Genomic DNA, 14,333 nt, shown 5'->3' with positions numbered 1-14,333 from the left:
TATTTCTGCTCTACTACCACAGTCCAGGGGAAACTAAAGATTTTAATTACAATCAACAAAATGCAAACTGATTTATACAAAAGTTTGCCATTTAAAAAGTTTACTTTAGAAAATCAGCACTGCCTGTGCACCTTATATAAAGCTTTAGTAGGTTAATAGGTTGGGGGGGGGGGGTCTAGTTCGTTTTGGGTGGGTTTTTCACATTATTTACTCTAGTTATTTTTTCAATATTCCCCCCTCCCCTTTTTTTTTGTTTTAAACATTTGGGTTACTTCTAGTCACTTGGTAAGATAAAACTGTTTATATCCTTCATCATTCCTTTCAGCTTCTGGCAAGTGTGATATCCTACCATGTACAAATACAACGTTCCTCTTCATCCCTTTTTGAAAAAATTATTTGAAGAATAGTATGTTGCTTTCCTCTACATGGGCACACATGCACTATCCTGCATTGCAGGCACTAGCTTCAACAGAAGGCAACTGCAAGTTACTAATAGTTTAAAAAAAGGCTCTTCTGATATCAAAGTAACATTACATTTGGTATGTCCTAAGGATATAGCTAAGCCAAGCATATAAAGAAAGATCAATTCTTACCCTTTTGTTATGCTTATCCCAAACAAGAAAAATGCAAATCTATACTGAACATACCTCAAAGTACATATTACAGAAATTACTGTATAATTAAAGAATGGTCAAACAGTAACAATGAGAAGTTTATCTTAGTCTAAGAGTATTCCACAGCTATTGTAATTGCAAGTTACACTGAACAGTATACAATCACCAGTAACTAAAAATTCTCACGCGCTGCCCTGGGGTAATTTGGAACTTCTGGAAAACACAGAAAATGTCCCATTATATCGGACTCCAAGAGCTGTCTATTTCTGTCATTTCAGATGGACAAAACTCCTGAAGTGTACCCTGTAAAATGGAGAACTGTATGAAGGGAGGACAGATCTTACTCATCTTGGTTCACAATCACTTAGTGCCCAGTTTCTTCCAGCTAGCATAACCAATGATACATTCTTTATTCTTATAAATTATGTTACATATGCTTTTCAACCCGACATTTAAAAACTGGTCACTCTCCCATGGTTAAACAAACTGTCCCCTGAAGACTCAAAAGCCAAAATGCGAAGGCTAGTTGAAGCTGCTTTACAGAAAGAGTTTGACAATAATTGCCAGGAGGCCAGCCCTCAGTGACTTGGCCTATGCTGTATTTTAAGCATAGGCATCAGATTACTCTCAAGACCCTATGGTCAAGTCATCCAAGTTATTTGGAGAGAAGCCCATACTGTGTGTATTGAGAAAGGGACAGTTTAATCTGCCCTTCCTGTAGACCCCACGCCAGCGTTCTTGCAGTCCAGACTGATGACCAGGGACATGGCTCCACGTACTTAGTCCAATACCCCTGCACAGTGCCCTGCAGTGATGTAACACAGTTGGTAAGTGGCCTCAGGTCCTTATGGAAAGAGTCTGATAGCACGTACCCACAGGCTGGCACTGTGGTTACATAGCATAACAAACGCCAGGCCTTCTGAATTCAGAAATTTTTATGTCTAGGTTAATGAATTACGAAGGATGCCTTTAACAACATGACTTAACTATTACCACTGGACTGTAACTCTGACTCTTTAGAATTGCCACAATGAGTTCCACAGATTATGTGAATCAAAGATAAATATAGTATTACAGTAAAGCATGGTAAAAAGTTGCCACTGAAAGAGGAAGAAGGGAAAGCCAGAAAGAGTCAGAAACAAGTACAGCTCACCTAGTTTTACCAAAACCAATTTTGCCTCAAGTAATAAGTACTGCTTTCACAATTACAATTAAAAGCTCATGTCATTAGTTCGAAGACTGCCAAATAGAAATTAGAAACAAAGCTGTGTGACACTGTACAAAAGCCATAGATTTGAACAACCCTGTCTCTGATTTCTACAGATGATTTTAACATGCAACAGCAAAGTGATACCCATCTTAATCTCTGAACAATAAATGAACAGCAACACCATTAACATATAGTGCGGGTAAACTGGAAAGAAGAGTACATACATTTTCTTTCTGTGATTCAGCTCTGCTGTGTGACTGAAACAAACAAGCTCCTATTTTAGGTATGCCTACCTCTCTGCAAGCAGCCTGGTCTCCCAAGAGGTACCTGGATACCAACTGCTCCTTTTACATGTATCTTATACAAAAGATAGTAATTGGCTGCCAGGGTAAGATCATGCTAATAAAGTGTAGTGGTTTGGGGGTTTTTTTGCTAGAAGAAAAGCCATTTTGGATTCATCTCAAAAAAATATCCTGACCTAGTTGGCAGTTGCCAAAAGTTACACCCGCCCACCCCACACAAATTTACTGTGACTAACAACATTGTTTAAGAATCTCAGGATAGTTATTGTGGGCTTACTGCCAACTGTAATCAGGACTACATTTCTAAAACTCACACTTAAGTATTAAAAATATATGTATGCTTTGTTTATGGATCTTTCCCATACATACCTACTTTTAGAAATTATTTGCTCCAAATGATTACATTTTGGTCAATTACAGAAGCATGATCAAATGGAAAGTTACTGCTGAGTAGATGATGTCAGGAACTTGTGGCAAGTCAACTATTCCACCCAAAATCACCACTGTGTGTGTGCTCATCTGGCATAACCAACACAGGCCAGCTTACCCCTCTCAATAATCATGGTTTAATTGGCCTAAGCATTCCAAAAGCCAAAGCTATGAAGAATTCTGGAAAGTCTTTGCCTCATACAAAACTGATGTTTTTTTCATGACAGCCAAATACACGGAAGTGCCTATTCCCAAGGAACAAAGCTTTGGGAGAAACGAAATCATAACACAATAGCAACATTAAAGAAAAATGCTGATGCATTTGCAGATGTGTCCTTACTTGGTCTACAACTCAGAGTAATAGAAGACAGTAAAGGCAGCATAAGTTTCAGTATAGCAGGACCACCACGTGATCTTATAATGCTACTCAAGATAATGGCCAGTAACAAACACATCTTCACTGAGAACCAGAAACGAAAGCCTACTACACTGGGGTAAAAGCAAACAGCATTCTCCTTAGGAATGTGGAAACTAAGTTCAAGTCACATTAGGAGCAAGTGCCTCAGCAGAAGGATCATCTCAATCATGAGTTTGAGAATTTTGTAACTTACCAGTAGGAAAGGCAAAACAACTTTGTAGGGGGATACAAGAGAGCAGCTGTACTCCACAGAATTGAAGATCAAATCATTAGTTGCAGATACAGAAGCATCCCCAGGAAAATAACTGATGCACAACTTTAGCATGAAAATAATCCTCTTAAAGTGAGCTTAGGGTGCTCGCGATGTCTTTCCTTTTATGAATGCGAATGGTACACACCCTAGCACCCATCCAGGACTTTAAGGCTATGCAAAAATCCTGCCTCACTAGGCCAAATATGGCCTTAAGGAGTGTACAAAACTTCTGACAGTGGAATGAGAAAGAAGCAGTGAGTGAACAGAGACCAAGCTGGCACCCTTCTTCCCCATCGCCAAACAAAAGGCTAGTTACTATCTTGTGCCATACCTCTAATCTATTAATATAATTGAAAGGCTCATACTTCCTCCTTGGGATAGGTAGAAAGATCAACCAAGGCTGTCTCACTGACATTTTTTAAGAGGTGTATTGCTAAAAAGTACACATGGTGGCAGCCACATTAGCTCAACAGGCTGACAGTTTTCCTTCATTGGGAAGGGAAATGGAGAAGAACCTTCCTGTTGATGTAGAAAACTATGGTTGATCCATAACAGTAAGCAATTTAGAATTCTAATGACAGAGAATAGAAACATCATCTTTTTCATACACTGCAGACAAGGTACCGTGAGTTAGATCTTTTTCAGTGCAAGACAAAAAAGCATAATGGATCATTACCCAGGAACACAAGATTCCTTTAGGCAAAAGTAAACTCAGCACCTCAAACAAGTCTGTTACAAGACTGATGAAGAAAAAGTTGGCATTAAAAAACAAAAGAAATAAAAACATGAATACTTTTCAAAAATAAGGAGATACATGGGATTGCTGTACACGTTTGCATCAATTCAGACAGGTCCGAGATATTTCACTAAAGAGGACAATTTCTGTTCAAGTAAAAGAATCAAGTTTTACCACAAGAAAATAGAACTAAGGAGTCCTGACTTTCTCCGGAGTTGTCTTGCATTCCCTCTAACCCTCCTCCCCCCACATCATCTCATGCTCTCTTCCTGTTTAGTTGGATTAGTGAACAGTTTGCAGCCATATTCAGGCTGATTAGCCAGCTGTTGGCTGCCTATTATAACAACAATTTATTAAGGTCTCTCTCTTCTCCCAGGCAATTGTCAAAAAACTTGTAGGAAGTCAGCATCTAACACCTCTACCACATGTCAAACGTGGCTGAAGTTAACAGAAGAAAGCAAAAACAATATCCAGAAAGAAATAAAAATTGGAGGCAAGAAGGCAAAATAAAAGTCTGAGCAAACTGGAAGAGAATTCTGTTTTGAGCAAACACCAGAATACAGACCAACAGAAAATGGGTACTCCACTTACGTCAATTCACAGCGCAAATAACACTATATGAGTTGTTTAAGTGCTGGAATGGTCCAATGAAGGCAAAGGCTTTAAATCTCAAGGACTATCAACACGCAGATTGGAAATGCGCAAATGGACAAATGCACAAAGACAAATTCTAGATCCTTTCCCCGGTGCTACGGAAGACACGTTGCAGTTGGAAATAGAGTAACTCAACATTTACAATGAAAGAAGGTCAAGGTAATGTCAGTTGCAGAGATGTAGTTTTTAGGTTTTAAGCCATTCTACCTAATTCCCTGTCCAGAAAACATCTGAGAGAAGCATGCAAGTCTTCTCTGTCACCCAGATTGTTCAACAAATGGTACAACAAATTGTACAACAAATGGTAATCTCTTCATATTTATCATTTTAGATTTGCTGTTTCTTCTGTACAAATGACAGGCTCTCCTTTATAATGAATTACCTACATATATGGAAGTTTTCCCTGGTGTTTCTTTAAATACTGCATTAAAACTGGTTTATCTTTGGCATATTACCAAGTGTCTCTAGAAAGATTCTTGCAACTACTCATTTCCATGTAAATTTGTACACTACACCTACAGAATATTTTTGGGAGGAGCAAAAGCAACTGATTCTCATTTGAAAGTAAAAAAAATAAAGATATAAACTATTTGATTTAAAGGCATCATTTCTCAAGTTGAACTTTATTTAATCCTGTTATATTCCATATCATTACAAATATCCAAGCTGTGTCAGCAAATGAGCACAAGGCTCTAGCACTGTTTTTCCTGGGTTTGCAAGAGGGCAAAGCACATAGATCAGAAAGAACACCCTGCTAATTAAACTGAAGCAGATGACTAAAGAAGAGAAGAGCTTGTCATATGTAGTATCTATGTCAAGAATGATCAGATTAAATATGCAAAATGCAAAGTAAAGGTGGGAAACAGCATTAAGCTCACATTCTAGATCTTGAACAGGCTGCAAAAGTTCTGACAGTTTCTCTAATTATTCACAGTAATGGACATTGGGGGCAAAAGGTAGGAGGGAGAAATACATTTTTCTCCATTATAGGTGCTGAGCACCAGGGCTAAAATCATGCCTGTCTGAACACTGATCAGTTTCTGCAAAGGTTAATAGCAATTAAATGTGGCAAACTAGACTAAATGAGAAACAGGTCATGATACCACTGTACTTGCAAAGAGCACAATACCTTGCAGAAAGGTATTTCTTGTTTAATATTCTTGAGGGTGCAAGAGTACTTAGAATGAGTAATAAGTCTGTTCGTGTTCAAATGAAGACATACAGTTCAGTTTATTACAGAATCCAATTTACTAAAACCATTTTTTAATACCAGCATGTGCAAGTTAACTGTATTAAAAAGAAGAGCTAACCAGTTTCCACTTAAAACATACAAAGCCCTAAAAAAGAAATCAGTGAGAATCTGTCACTTTCAGTTTAATCAGCTTTAGATAAGTCAACTAGCTCTTCCAAATACACGTCTAACAGCAAAAAAAAAAATTCAAAAAGTAAATTTTGCAGATTTGCAGAAGACAGAAGAAAAGATTAATACATTAGAATGAAGTATCTAATACGATACAAATTTTCATTCAGCATTTAACTGGAAATACTGGTATCAGATTCCTTTAAATTTTTATTTGTCCTGTTACAATTTAGTTCCTACATACAAATTATAAAATGAGTAAGACGTGGTTACATTTTGAGCCCTCATTCTACCACATAGGAGAGAAAAATCAGAAGAGTTGAGATTACTTGGATTTTTCTACTTAGTATTTAAAAAATATGAAAAAAGCTACTGTCCTAATATCAAAACAAGCTGTCAGTAACTCAGGAAACTGGGAGAACAAGTATATGATCATCAATTCATGTGCAGAGGTGTCTCCTTCCAAGCAAGCAAAATTCACCTAAAACATTGTTCAGGGAAAAGAAAAAAATAAATTCCAGATTTACATAACAATAAATCAGGCTTATCAGATACTGAAAACCTATGTGCAACTCTTAATTACTCATTAGTAAACATATCAAGGAAAAAAAACAAATAAAAAAGGTAACTTGCATTGCTATCCTCAGGATCTTCTAAACCGTCAGGTCGACTAAGATTGCGTGAAGGCTGACTACACACTACATCATCTTCTAGCTCCCAAAAGGAAGTTCTAACAGGTGGTCTTTGGATCTCATCAGGATTAAAAGCACCATCGGCTCCATCTGAAAAGTTAATTAGAGCATCTTTGTTCAGTAGAGTTTGTATTTTGAGATTACAGATATGCTAACTTACATTCAAAAAAATCAAGACTTAAAACACATTTTTGGTTTAGATAATACAAAACAATAGAAATCACTTTTTTCAAAAGGTGTTTCTTTAAAACTTTGTTTACCTTATTGATTCTCATTAGTAAAATAAATGCACTTTATTAAATTCTCAATCAATCAATAAAGACTCTGTACACCAGTATAAAGATTGTTGATACTTAACCTGCATTAAATGAGCCATTGCTTTTGAAACAGTGAGAGAGAAATCATATTGGGGGTGGGGAGACAGAATTTACTTACCTCTTCTTTCCTGAATTGCATAAGGGTTTCCATATTGCAGTACTGGCAGTCTGCTTGGCACTGCAGGAATTGGTCCATTTTCCTCTGAATATGGGTTGCGAAAATGTACTGTCTGTTGTGAAATCTGTCCTTCCATCATCTTTCCAGCTTGATTTCCTGGTGTCCTGCCAAGTTCCTAAATAATGCAAAGTTTAAAATGTAATTAGCTTATGGAGTCCTAGCAAAGTTTGAAATTTTTATGAAATATTTAGATTCGTTTTCAAAACCACATCTGCTAACCTTCCCACTGTCTTTTCATCTTGCTCTAGTGCCAAAATCATGTGTGCATGTTAAGCTCTGTACATCATTTGTAGACGTGTTAGATGTAGATGTGTTTAAAACTGGAAGAGAATTACTTTGTTCAAATGCAGAGATCCTATCAAACATATTCACCCAGAACTATACCTACAAAGCTCCATTACTTTTCCTTGTTCTCAGTTCCTTTACAAAAAAAAAAAAAAAAAAAAAAATCGATTTTTAAATATGTGACGAAATACGTTAAACCAGCTGGAACAATTTTGTCCTTGTTTGTGATTCTGCTTGCTGACCGTGTTCCATTTGTAATTATGAGGGGTTTTTTTAGTTGTTATTATTATGTCAAAATATTTCTATTACCATTATAACAAGTATAGCCAAAAACTCCCTTGTCCTAGTCACTGGTAACACAGCTGAAATTTTTGTGAATTGTGTTTGGTTTTTTCAATTAATATACAGTATTATCTACAATGTTGAGAAGCAGTTTGTGGCTTGCAATGACTGAAGATGAGTAACACTTTCAAGCTGCACTGTAAAGCAGACTTAACAATCCAGTTGGTACCTATTTTTTCTTACGTTCAAAGAAGACAGACTGTACTCTATAAAAAAATTACAATCTAAATGTAAATCAAAGGGAGAGGGGGGAAAAGAGAACAATAAAGTAATGAGACAGGTCAACATGTTAAAACAGTGGTTTCTACATCAATAACATGAAGTTGTCAGCTTCTTAGTGAAAGAAAGGGAGGGAAAAGGCTAGTTTGCACCCTGAAGAAAATAGTTACTCAGTGAAAAATCCCTCTCCAAAACATAACAAAATGGCATGGAAAAAAGCACACAAGTATGGCACATTTGAAAATGTAACAGAAAAATGATGAAGCATGGTCTCACAGATCAATTAATGGTATTTCAATAGGGAAGGAAGAAGACAGAGAATGGTAGGTCAGGAAAGATCTGGAAAGGATCCTGAAAGCATAACAAGTAACTCCTAATAAATGCAGTGGAGGCTGACAGTTAAAACAATGGGCTAGGTAAATGCTTTGTACCCTACAACACTTTCTGAATGAAAACAAGTGAGAAAAGGTTTCTCCCGTCAAGGCCAGAATGGGCTACAGCAAGTGTGACAATTCTACTGAAATGCTGGGCAAGATCTTTAACTTGATGGACAGCTGGAGGAGACCACATTACAGATACTTTACTTCAACAGGATTTAGGTAAACACTGAGATAACAAACATTTTAAAATGGGTCAGACTGAAGACAATTTGCTCTATCATTCTGGACTATAACCTAGATATGGTGGTCACACCACTAGCAATCATGCAAAGGCCCCTGAATATATATATGTAAACTCAGCACTAACCACTAGACTGATTGATTAATCCTATATTTGTGATTAACACTCAGACAACTGTTTCTAGGAAGGAAAACTCTTCCTTAAGGCTGGTATTTTCTATTTATATTAACAAATAGAAATTAGTGCTATTTTTCACTAAGGTAATCCAGACTAGGTTACTTATTTCAAATAATATTTATACTACAAGCATCATATGGTACAAAACTGCACTTGTACTACTGTCTAATTACAAATGAGTAGATTTTAGGAATCTATGAGAAGTTGTATTTTCATACACAGATTCTGAAGTTATTACACTTCCTGTGAAAAATAAATTTGCCCTCTATGAACTTAATGAGCAAAGTTCTAATTAATCTTTCTTGCTCCTTCTTTATATGCTCACCTACTTTATACATACATATACTTACAGTTTAGCAAGGGTATATATGTAGCTTACTTCTGAAATTCAGTGTTTTCATCCAAAACATAAAATTGTTACATTTATTGAGAGGCTTAAATGGCCTACTTTATTTAATTCTGTTGTTTAAATGTTTGTACCAGAAAGGCAATTAATTCTTTCAGAAAAGCTCAAACAGAACTCTTCAAAAATAATCTACTTAAAATTCTAGACTCTTGCATATAATGCATAGTGATAATAATTATTATAAACTACTAAAGCATTTTTATAACTTATAAACCATTAAAACTCTAATCCAATACATATGTTGTAAGACAGTAATTGAAGTGACTTAAGTGTGGTCAGTGCATCAGCTGTAATTCATTCAAAGAAAAGCCTTCCTCATCCTTCCATTTAATAAAATGGGTTAAGGGAAAGAGCATGTATGCCAAGAATATCCAAAGGAGTATGCCATTTACAATTCAGAACCAAGCAAAAAATTTTAGATGTAACAATGAAAATAATAATTAAAAAACAGAGACTGTTAAGACAGATATGCTTTCCAATCATTTTATTGTTTCTGGTTAGCATTTTCTTCTGGATTCTCTGGGTTCATGTTTAATATTTCCTAACGTAATGTTAACAAAAACCTCAAAGATGGAAGTGTGCGTTTTCCCCAAAAGAACTGAAACTTAAAACCAAGACTTCAATTAGCGATTTAACTACATGAGAAGTAAAATGTCTGTTATTAAAATGAACAACTCAATGTATTTTTCTTAAAAACAGGTAAACTTCAGGTGACACGCTAGAATACAAAAATGCAAAATCAAGTAGCAATGACTACTCTGAAAACAAAACACCACTCAAATGAAAGAAGATGGAGATTATACATTTATTGTTTTATACATACTATCAGGTTTCAGACGTAAAGGGTCTGGACTCCAATAGCAACATCAAAGTCATTTTCAAAGAGGAAAAAGGTAGTATCTACAAATGGTAAGGTAGCTTACAGAAGGTTATCTTTTTGGAGCACTGGCCGTAAAAACAGTAGCGTTTACTTTCTTTTAGAAAAACCTTCTAATACACAATTTCTGCCTAACACCCTCTAAGTAAAATATCCTCCTGTAGATATGATACAAAACTATGCTAGCGTTATTTTAAATTCATAGACTAAATTGCATATATGATTTAAATGGTTAGGATTACAACTTAAAGTTTTAGTGAGCGTGTAAAATCTAAATAATTAATCTTTACTCAATATAAAGCAGGAACAGTTAATTATCAGTGAAATTAATATTTTCCTTTTTAAAATCCATTTCTTCTGCAATATGGAAGCAGTTTAGAATAAAAGGCAGAGGCATTAATACTTTAATTTTAGCATCACATAAGATTAAAACAGAATGTAGATCAAAGTGACTGTAAAAAGGTGCTGTAAAAAAGCTTTAGCCAGAAGTTGGACAGGTAAGGTAGAGACTGATTAACAAAAAAAAATTAATCAAAGGCTATGTATGTATGTAAATAAAATAGAAGCCAAGTAATTTTATAGGTTTGAAGAGAGAGCAAGTGAACATTTTTAGCATGCTATGTTTGGTGACATTTATAAACAAACACTGATAATGGAGTATAAATTGAAAAACTGTTTACTGTACTGTGCTTAACCTTTAAATCATGGTTCCAGTCTAGCAAGGCCCTTTGATTCTTCTTTGTAATGTAAATACCTATAAATTTGGCAGACAAAGTTCCAAGCTTTTATAAGCTCCATACATTACTATTACAGTTGTTCTCCTCCTTGTGCAGTGTTTAGAATTACTCCCTCCTCCAGCTAAACTAGATTCATCACAACTCAACTTTTACTTTGCTTTCTTTTGAATTAGAAAAATCTCAGAGGAGATCTATTAAAAATTACATCTTTTGTAAAAAAAAAAGATAGTTTAAATACCAACTACTTGAGAATCTAGAATTTTACAAAACACTTAACTAGCTTAATCTGGAATTAGTTTAATTTCAATTTATCAGTACACAAATTCCTGGTTTTACTAAGTATCTGTTCACACTGGATTTTTTAAGTAATCTGAACAATCCTAACTTTTCCACAATATCATGCAATACTATCTGAATGTAATAAAGGCATTTTATTATTTCACTTTTGTGTAAAACCTAGCTTTGATTAATTGCCATGTAATACCTTAGAGGTACTTCCAGCCTTAGAACATTAGTATTAATATTTCAGAATGTCTGGTTTAACAGTAATAGTAATGAATTTGATTAGATAGTGAACTCTTGAAAGTAGCGGTACATTCTCTACCATATATTTAAAAGGCAGAGTACTGTTCGTGTATCTTTCTTTTCTGATAAAGGTATTTTTCCAGTTGTAGTTTACCGAAGTCACTACTGTCACATGTCAAGCTGCTCTTATTATTACAAGCACTCAATAAGAGAACTGCAGATGTCAAAAGGATTTGGTTGTATGCACACATCATGAAAAACCTGGAGATTATACTGTTGAAATGTCTACATCTCTAGTTATAGGACAACACTGGGTACGAGCAAAAATAATTCTAAACAGTGATGGAAAAAATAAACTGCCAAACTAGGTATGTACCATTGATGTCTTATGCCAGGATTCCAAAAAGGGAATAAGGTTTACTAATTGTGCTGCCTGTCTGCCAGTAACTCCTGAAAGTATCAGGGAAAGAGTCTCCCTCAAATAAATTAAATTCCTGCAAGTTTTGTTAATTCATGCTCCCTTAGAGTACAGAAAGGCTGCAGCATGAGCTCAGTAATAATCTTTTCCATTTGGCCAAGCAGCACATGCACTAAGCTGGTATCAGCCTCTAGACACAACAGGGCTGAACCTCTTTCACCAAGAGATACAGAGTAGTAAAGCAGGAAGGAGGGTGGAAGTCCACCGAAAACTTGTAGAAAAACAGCAATGCTGCCGAGATGAGAAAGGAATATAGGACAAAAACTGATACGAATTCCTATGTTCTGTGAACTGTATAGCTAGCTGCAATTTCAGATTATTAATTTGCACAGAGTAATCCCTATCTGCAAACAGAAATAATTATTTTAGATCCTTGATGGAATATCATTCTAGACAGGAACAAAGAAATAATTTTTGACACTGTAACATTTTTGTTAGGTTATATGTAGAAAATATTCTAGGACACTATTACAGAATAAACGACAATATTTTCAAAGGCTGAGTCAGTTTTGGCAAGTTGGTATACTATGGTGTACATTTTTTAAGAAAAATGTATGTTAGTATTAACAGAATTTGTAGTTTAAAATGCTAATTCATTTTGGCAAAATATCCAAATACAGAAAAGTGTGTTTAAAGAGCAAACAAATTCTCACTTAAAAATAAATTGCAATTCCTCAAACTAAAAGAATCTTGCAACTGTTAATTTACAAAATTTAACAGGAATCCTGACAATACCTTCTCACTGGTAAAAAGTTCCAACTGTGATGCTAGTTCCTTTATTCGTCTCTCTTTTTCTGCCAGCTGAACCTATATGAAAAGAAATTTAAGGTTCCTATATTAGTAAATAGAAACTATTTCCCTCCATGTTTTATAGTGAAAACATACAATTTCAGTGACTGAGTTAATCTTTCAAATGGAAATTATTTTGTCTACTATAGTTACATGCAACATCCAGTATTACTACAAATCAAAATCAACAATTCTCCGTAAGTTTATCTACTGGGTAACAGGAGTACATTAGCAGCCTTTTCTTGCCAGTTTTCAGAGAACAGTTGTGGAATGATGAAATCCTAGTTTAAAAAACAGGAGTAGTACCAGTAATACTAATGGCAGGAGGGACACCACTGCCCAGAAACAGCTGCAGGTTTGCAAGCCTCATCTCATTATTTCTAAAGGAATCCATTGGCAAGCATTTCAGTGATTTATTTCAATCACTTCTCTCCAGCTCTTATGTCCCACCACAGAACCGAGAGAACCAAAACCTGCTCTTACCTCAAAGACACTAAAGACACTTCTACCTTGTGTCTCTGTTGGGTGCTCTGGAAGGAGATGCAACTGACACATTACAAAATTCTTCCAGGCTTCCTCCTTGCTTCAAAATGATAATTTAAATAATCTTTCTCTAAAAAGGGCTATTTTATTTGGATTCTGGTTACTTTGGAGACTGTCCCTCCACTTGTTTTTCTAACATTAGCTCAATGCTCTGCACAGTTACGTATCAATTTTTTTTAAAAAATTCTGAAATTCTCTCTCTTAGTTCAGGTCAGAGAGAAATCTACCAACTGGGAAGAAAAGTTCACTTTTTCTCCCCCACCTCCACCCTCCTGAATGATAACAAGTTTTGAATTGCAGTCAAAATGCTTTCTTGGAACCAATTATTTATTACTCCTGCTGTTGAGAAGTTAACAAACTTATTTTGCATTAAATTATGCATGGCAACCGATCACTGCTAATTAATAAAATTAAATAAATTGCAAAGAGTCATGCATTTTATAAACTGCATATTGATAAATTGAATATATAAATTGAAATTCGAGCTTTGAAAAGTGTCGAAAAAGGACAGCACAGCCTACAGAGTGCTGAAATAAGCTGTGGAGTAATTCACTATTTTATAAAGAAAAAGTGCTGTGATTTCTAATGGGAGGGGATTCCTACTAGAACTGATACAGTCACAATTCAGTGTATCCCTGTTTACCACAACGGACAAAAACAGGCAACAGAGTATTCTATCCTGTCAACTACACTATCACCATGAGACTGAAAACAAGCACAAAAGCTGGTCTTACGGAAATTTGTTGCTCTTATCTTGTCCTTGTTGACCTAGAAAGTCACTTCAACATATCTATTACTATTACATAACCTCAAAGATTAAGGCCCCATATAAGCTAAAGCTACCCATTATGCTTTACTTTCTGGTGCATATGTTATTACATCACTCTACTAAGACTACAGCTGTGATGCTCCAAATCAAAGTAATTCTTTCATGCTGATTTTAAAAACAATGCATCATTCATCTTGTATCTCTCTAGTTAATTCAAATAAAATGCATTAGACCTTACTACACTGGTAATGCAGCATGCAATACGAAGATCTTAGACAAATACACCAATCAATATTCCTGCGAATATTATAGTAAGCAAAAGGAAATGAGAACTCTACCCCTTTTTCTCTTGTAATACAAGATTAACGTCAGTTAGAGGTTTGTCTAAATCCACAACATTAA

At 35.3% G+C, this 14,333-nt stretch overlaps 1 protein-coding gene across 2 annotated transcripts in view; it reads right to left on the bottom strand.

Moving 5' to 3' along the window:
- TAX1BP1 (Tax1 binding protein 1) overlaps positions 1-14,333 on the bottom strand; it is a 64,162-nt gene that overhangs the window by 4,509 nt on the left and 45,320 nt on the right. For both annotated transcript variants that reach the window (XM_059818391.1, XM_059818392.1), the window contains 3 exons: positions 12,566-12,637; positions 7,104-7,278; positions 6,610-6,758 (listed from right to left, as the gene is read on the bottom strand). In XM_059818391.1, the coding sequence (XP_059674374.1) occupies positions 6,610-6,758; positions 7,104-7,278; positions 12,566-12,637 (396 nt within the window). The remainder of the gene's footprint in view (positions 1-6,609; positions 6,759-7,103; positions 7,279-12,565; positions 12,638-14,333) is intronic.

This window comes from Gavia stellata, chromosome 6 (genome assembly GCF_030936135.1).
Source record: "Gavia stellata isolate bGavSte3 chromosome 6, bGavSte3.hap2, whole genome shotgun sequence".
In the NCBI taxonomy this organism is placed as follows: domain Eukaryota; kingdom Metazoa; phylum Chordata; class Aves; order Gaviiformes; family Gaviidae; genus Gavia; species Gavia stellata.
This window is presented reverse-complemented; position numbering and strand designations above follow the sequence as displayed.